This window comes from Carlito syrichta, unplaced genomic scaffold (genome assembly GCF_000164805.1).
Source record: "Carlito syrichta isolate Samal-C Ts95f unplaced genomic scaffold, Tarsius_syrichta-2.0.1 Scaffold303646, whole genome shotgun sequence".
In the NCBI taxonomy this organism is placed as follows: Eukaryota; Metazoa; Chordata; class Mammalia; order Primates; family Tarsiidae; genus Carlito; species Carlito syrichta.
Window position 1 is genome coordinate 942,174 of NW_007247742.1, and position 7,207 is coordinate 949,380.

A 7,207-nucleotide genomic window follows, 5' to 3' on the forward strand; every position below is an offset into this window, starting at 1 on the left:
TATAGTCTTTCATTGTGTGATTATATTACATTGACATTTGGAGGTGCTTGTACTGTGAAACTTCAAGGAATCTTCAACTTCAGGAGTCTTTATTCTCATAGACCCTTTCAAAGTCTCAGGAAGGAGCCATAGCAATGTGTTAACATAACAAAAAGTTTTTGTATGTTGCTAAGTAATTTGTTATATTTTCTCATTTTAGTTACGCTTTTTTCTTGCCTTAATGACTTGGATAGACCCTCCATTATAATGTTGAATAGAAGTGTTTCTGATGCCAGAAGAAAATCTTTCAGTCTTTCACCACTAAGTATGATGTTAACTGTGAATTTTTCTTTCTTTTTTTTGGAGTTGGAGTCTCACTCTGTCACCCAGACTGGAGTGCAGTGGCCGCTCCGGGACACCGCAGCCTCGACCTGTTGGGCTCCAGCGATCCTTCCGCCTCAGCATTTCAAGTAGCTGGAACTACAGGCACATGCTACCACGCCTGGCTAATTTTTTTGATTTATTGTAGAGATGAGGTCTCACCAAGTTGCCCAGGTGGGTCTCGAACCCAAGGGCTCAGGCAATTCACTCACCTCGGCTTCCCAAGGCACAGGATTACAGGCTGAGCCACTGAGCCCGGCTGGCTGTGAGTTTTTCATAGATGTCCTTGATCAGGTTAAAGAAACTCTCTCCTACTTCTAAGTGTTGACTATTTTTTATCATGAAAGGGTTTGGGATTGTGTCAAATGCTGTTTCTGCATCTATTTAGATGAACACATGTTTTTTGTTTTTTATCCTATTAATATGGTGTGTTACATTAATTAATTTTCTTTATTTTACTTTTTGCAGCTCCAGCTTAAAGGACATTAATTCATTTTCATATGTTGAACCAACCTTGCATTTTGGGCATAAAACTCACTTTGCTGTGGTTTATACTTCTTTTTATTTATGGCTGGATTCAGTTTGCTATTTTGTTGAGGATTTTTACATCTACATCCATAAGGGATGAATTCCTTCCTTTTTCTTTTCTTATGATATCTTTATCTGATTTTAGTATCAGGTTAATATTGGTCTCATAGAATGCATTAAGGAACATTCTCTCCTCTTTTATTTTTTGAAAGAGTTTGTGAAGAATTGGCGTTACTTCTTCTTTAAATGTTTGTTCTCATTCTAACTAAATATTTGCTTTCATGCTGAATTTGTATTTGCTTTGTATATTTGCTTTCATGCTATATTTGTAATTTTGAATTTTCCTATTTAAAGAAAATTCTCAAATTGTATATTTTTCAGGCCAAGCAAACTTGGAATCTTTCCAAATATTCATTATATTGTTTATGGTCACTTGGGTCATTTACAGTTTGACTCTACAAACAGTGCTACTATGCACATTCTTGTACATGTCTCCTGGTACACATGCAAATGCATTTATCGAGGGTGTACACCTAGAGTATAATGGCTGGGTCAATGGGTATAATGCCAACCTGATATCCTAAGCTGTTGCCAACTTACACTTCCACTAATATTATATGCGAGTTTTCATTGTTTCACATCCTCATCAGTGCTTGGTATTGTCAGATTTTAAAATTTTAGTTATTATAATGAGTATGTAGCAGTGTTTTTATCATGTTTTAAATTAAGTTAAAACATATAAAATTACCATTTTATAGGTCAAAATAGTCAGACAATTTTACATGATTCAGCCTAATATTTTTCTAATGACAAGTAGGGTTGAGCACATTTTAAATATATTTAATGGTCATTTGCATTTCCTCTTTTGTGAAATTACCGTCCAAGTATTTTAGCTATTGTTCCTTTAGATGTCTAACTTTCCTTATTGATTTGTAGGTCTATATATACTTCAAATATGTGCCCTATGTCAGTTATATGTATTGCAATATCTTGTTTCATTTTGACTTGTTTTCTAATTCTCTTAATTATATCTTAATTTTAATGAGGCCATATTGCCAAAATTTCCCTTTATGCTTAGTGTTTTTTTGTAGCCTGTTTAAATTTTCCTCTAACCAAGATCATAAAGGTATTTTCTAAAAGTTTTATTGTTTTGCCATTTATATTTAGGTCTAAAATCCACTTACAATTGATTCTGTGTAGTATAGAAGGTAGGATTCTGATTTCAGTTTTCTACCTGGATACCCAATTCTCATAACACAATCTATTGAAAAGACCATCTGAGTTGCCACTTTTGTTATAAACCAAGTATCAAATATTGATTTGTCTCTATTCTGTTCTATTGGTCAATTTATCCTTGAACAAATAATATACTGCCTTAATTGCTTTAGCCTTGTAATAAGCTTGGACAGTTGGTAGGGCAGTTTTCTTCAAACAAAATTTTATACTTTCCTTCTGAGATGAGATCTATGTTGCTCAGGCTGGTCTTGAACTCTTGGGCTCAAGCAATCCTCCCACCTGAGCGTCCCAAGTAGCTGAGACTACAGGAGTAAACTACTGTGCCCAGCTCAAATCTTGGCTATAAAAAAGAATTGGCCTGGGCATGGTGACGCAAGCCTGTAATCCCAGCACTTTGGGAGCCCAGGGGCTTGAGACCGCGTCTCTACAATATATCAAAAAATTAGCCAGGCATGGTAGCACGTGCCTGTAGTTCCGGCTACTTGGAAGGCTGAGGCGGAAGGATCGCCTGAACCCAGCAGGTCAACACTGGGATGACCGTGAGTGTGCCACTGCACTCCAGCCTGCATGACAGAGTGAGACTCTGACTCATGGGGAAAAAAAAACAAAGAATTGGCCTGTCAACTCCCACAAAACAAAAACAAAGAGGAGGAGAGAACCTGTTGACATTTTTATTAGGATTGCATTGAATGCATATATCTATATATTGATAGCTGATATTTTACAATATTGAGTTTCACATCCAGGAACAAGATATATCTTCCAAATCATTTGGACCTGTTTCATAAAAGTTTCTCTGTAGATACCTTAAATACCTTTTGTATTTATTCACAGGTACTTGATTTTTATGCTTTGTAGAAGTAAACCTTTTAAAAATTTCATATTCTACCCATTAATTGTTGGTATATAGAAATAAAATTGATTTTTGTATGCTGATTTTTTTCAGTCAGCTATCTTGATAAACTCTCTTATTAATTCAAATTGTAGAGTTTTTGGATTTTCCACATAATAAATCATATCAAAGGAACTTTTGTTCCTCCTTTTCTAACACTACTACCTTTTATTCCTTTTCTTGCATTGGAACATAGCTAAGGACAGTACAATGTTGACTAGTAACAGAATAGCAGATACCCTTGTCTAATTCTCAAACTCAAAAGAATTCTTAGTTTAGGTTCCCCCAGAGGCAGATCCTGAGACAAGATCTGAATGCAAAGGGTTTACTGGGAGGTGAAGGAAAACACTGAGAGGGAAGAGGGGAGTGAGACAAGGAATGGAAGGCAGCTTATAAAGGGGAGGTGTTATCAGGCCTAATTCTGGGACTGAATTCTGCCGGAAAGACTCCGGAAGCCAGCTTGAATTACACATCTCAGAGTTATCTCACCGAAGATGTGAGGGGCTGGGGTGATCAGACAGAATTTTGCCAGTTATTGGTTAGATCTACTCTGCGTATGGAGCACGAATCCCTAGCACTGCCAACAGCCATGTGAGTGGAAAACTGCAGGCAAGCAGCAAAAGAAAGCCTTCCCTACCGCACCCCCAATTGTTCTGGCTTCAAAAGTTCAAGCCAGGCTCAGCTCCCACTCCTCCGGTCTCCAAATAAGCACAGCAGGGAGAGTTTGAGTGAAAAATCCACTTTAATCATAATCCAGCTCCAGCTCAGCTGAGAACTTCTCCTCTCAAGTACAAAGCGGGAGAAGAGAAGTCTTTCCAAAAGGGCTCAATCCACTATGAGACTACGGCTCAGAGATGGGAACAGCTCAAAGAAGCCCTACAATGGGAGGCAACAAGGAATTTGGAATTAGTAAGTGACCAGATGCAGGTGCCCTGCCACGCCCCTCCCACCAACACAGGCCCCAGCACGGGAAGAGCAGAGGTTTCATCTGTGCTTGACAACTGCCCCAGTCCTGATCCCCTCTCCATCCCCTCATCTTCCTTTAGGGACTGGTCAGGGCCCCTAAGCCTTGAAAAGAATGGGGACCCTTGTTTTCCTACATGGTTGCCCCATGACAACCAGCCCCCATCACCCAGGCCAGCCACTTGGTGATGGTGATGTTGCCCCAGCAACCACCCAAGGCACTAGAAGGATAAGGAGCCCAGCCACATGGAGAGGGCTACAGTGGGAGTTACCTTGAAGAGGGTGAGGGTCTGGAGGACTCCTGTGGTGCAGGCTGTCTCCCGGATAGAGTGCATGGCCAGTTGGGGGCTGCCTAAATCCAGCACCCGCAGCCCCAGTCGAGAAGCCAAGATAGGCCCAATGGTGGTACCACAGGGGGAGTCGTTCCGGACCATGAGGTCCTGGGGGGGAGGGGAGAGTCCTGAGCAACATGCAGTGTGTGCTCACTCAAGTCAAGGAGGAAGCCACCTTAGAACTGCAGGGCTGGAAGAAGCCTGGGAGAGGGCCCATTTCTACCCGCTTGGAGCATGGAAGGGACCAGTATAAAACCACAAAGTCAACACTGAATAGTAGAACCCAAAGGACAATGTATTCTGAACTGGTTCCATTCCATCAGCACTGCCACCACCCTTGTTCCAACTACCGTCATCTTAGCGCTCATAAATCTCTATCCTCCACACAGCAGGCAGGGGAATTTTAAAAGCATCTATCCTGGCCAGGCATGGTGGCTCACACCTATAATCCCAGCACTTTGGGAGGCCAAGGTGAGAGGACTGCCTGAACCCAGGGGTTCGAGAACAGCCTGGACAACTTGTTGAGACCTTATCCCCACAATAAATCAAGAAAAATTAGCTGGGTGTGGCTGCGTGCACCTGCAGTTTCAGCTACTTGGAAGACTGAGGCAGGATTGTCTGAGCCCAGCAGGTCGAGGCTGCAGTGGCTGTGAGTGGCCTCTGCTGTTGTGGCCTCCGTGGTGGCTGTGCGTGGCTTCTGCTGTTGTGAGACTCCGACTCAAAAAAAAAAAGCAACTATCCTTTTTTGTCACCCTCTTGCTTAGCATCCCCACCCTCTCAAACACACACAAAGAAAAGATCACTCAGTAGTTTTAGTATTTTTTAAAAATATTGCTACTGGCATTTTGAAACTATTTTCTTTATATTATGGTAAAAGAGTCTATAAGAAAATAATAATATGCTAGATATCAAGATTTTCAGTGTGAGAATTATAAAATCAAATATTTTTGAATAATAATCATAATTATAACACATGGTTTTTAAAATATGTATATTTTTCCTAACTATGCCTATGGAAATGGCCCCAAAGCACTGTTTCCACCAATAACAATGAACAATTGCAGTGCCAGACCATGGTTTCTAACACCATCGTTCACCAAAAGCTACCAGGTCTGAGAAGAGAAATGAACAAAATGAGCCTGCAATTTCTTGTTCTGCCAAAAACCAAGGAGACTTCCAAGAGTCATGTCAAAAGGGCACAGGAATTATGCTGAAAGGGTCCCACTAATCAAAGTTACGACAATTTGAGAATCAGATATAATAATTATAGCAGGCTGGATCACATTGAATCAATGAAAATCCATGATTCTCTGACAGTCACTTTGTCACTATTTGAGATGGTGACATTTGAGATGACATCTCACCTTGAAAAGTGGTGAAGGGAAAGAATTAGCACTTATCCTGCTTTTCAGTGGGAACTATGTTTCATAATAATCAAGCAGTTGATTGGAGGGAAGTTCCACTTCATAGAATGGAAGACGGAAAGAACTGGGAGGAAGAAGGCGTTTTTCAGTAAATTCTAATGAAATTATTGATTTAGGCAAGGATTATCAATTAGTGTTAAAACCATTTGGTTGACGGAGAACTCATCATTTGAACAGATTACTGTCAGGTCAGGGGGGAATACCCCACATGATGGAGAGATCAGAGGGCATCCTTGACACAGAGGTCAGTCTTAGCCTCGCTTAGGGTGGGACCACCCAGATGTCATGTGTGTGACCAGTACGAAGGCCACACCAGCCATGATGTCCTCTATCTCAAATGTTTAACAGGGGCTGGGGACACAAGCTAAAGAAGACCAGGAGGCAGCAATCAGTCAAATCCAGAAAGTGAGATTTAAGCGACAGAACAGTCAGACATAATGTCTGGTCCAGAATTTGATGCTAAGGTGGAACAAACAACTATAAAGAATATTTTGAGGATGGCTGGGCACAGTGGCTCATGCCTATAATCCCAGCACTTTGGGAGGCATAGGTGAGAGAACTGCCTGAGTCCAGGGGTTCAAGACCAACCTGGATAACTTAGCGAGACCTGGTCTCTACAAAAAATTAGCTAGGTGTGCACACTTACAGTTCCAGCTACTTGGAAGGCTGAGGTGGAAGGATCACCTGAGCCCAGCAGGTCAAGGCGTGGTGGCCATGAGCGTGCCACTGCACTTCAGCATGAGCAACAGAGTGAGACTCTGACGCAAAAAAAAAAAAAAGAATATTTTGGGGATAACTGGGGTAAACTGAAAGTCATCTATGCATAAGATGAGATACAAATTTACTGAAACAAAAATTACTGAAAAAAAAGGGTAAAAATGACTGAGTGAAAAGAGGTAACAGAAAATAGATCAATATAATTTCATTTTTAGACACATATATTAAGTATGCATAGAAAAGATTTGAAATAATGTGGGGATCAATATTTTATTTTCTCATTTCTATTTGTATTTTGTTTTTTTGAGTTGGAGTCTCACTCTGTCGTCCAGCCTGGAGTGCAGTGGCCACTCCCAGCCACTGCAGCCTCGACCTGCTGGGCTCCAGCGATCCTTCCGCCTCAGCTTTCCAAGTAGCCGTAATTACAGGTATGCGCTACAACGTCCAGCTGATTTTTTGATTTATTGTAGAAATGAGGTCTCGCTGCCCAGGCAGGTCTCGAACCCGCGGGCTCAGGCAATCCACTTAACCTCAGCCTCCCAAAGGCACGGGATTACAGGCTGAGCCACCGAGCCCGGGTTCTATTTGTATTTTTAAAGTACATATGTTCTGTTTCTGCCATAAGTTTTTGTTTGCTTGTTTGTTTTTTTGAGTCAGAATCTCACTCTGTTGCCCAGGCTGGAATGCAGTGGCACACTCACAGCCTCCACAGCCTCGACCTTGGAGGCTGTGGATTCAGGTGATCCTTCTGCCTC

The 7,207-nt window shown here is 41.4% G+C and overlaps 1 protein-coding gene across 4 annotated transcripts in view; it reads right to left on the reverse strand.

Annotated features, from left to right (window-relative positions):
• Positions 1–3,739: 3,739 nt before the first annotated feature.
• DNPEP (aspartyl aminopeptidase) overlaps positions 3,740–7,207 on the reverse strand; it is a 13,184-nt gene continuing 9,716 nt past the window's right edge. For all 4 annotated transcript variants that reach the window (XM_021712792.1, XM_021712793.1, XM_008058886.2 and 1 more), the window contains 2 exons: positions 4,252–4,419; positions 3,740–3,892 (listed from right to left, as the gene is read on the reverse strand). In XM_021712792.1, coding sequence (XP_021568467.1) covers positions 3,842–3,892; positions 4,252–4,419 — 219 coding nt within the window. In that variant the 3' untranslated portion in view covers positions 3,740–3,841. The remainder of the gene's footprint in view (positions 3,893–4,251; positions 4,420–7,207) is intronic.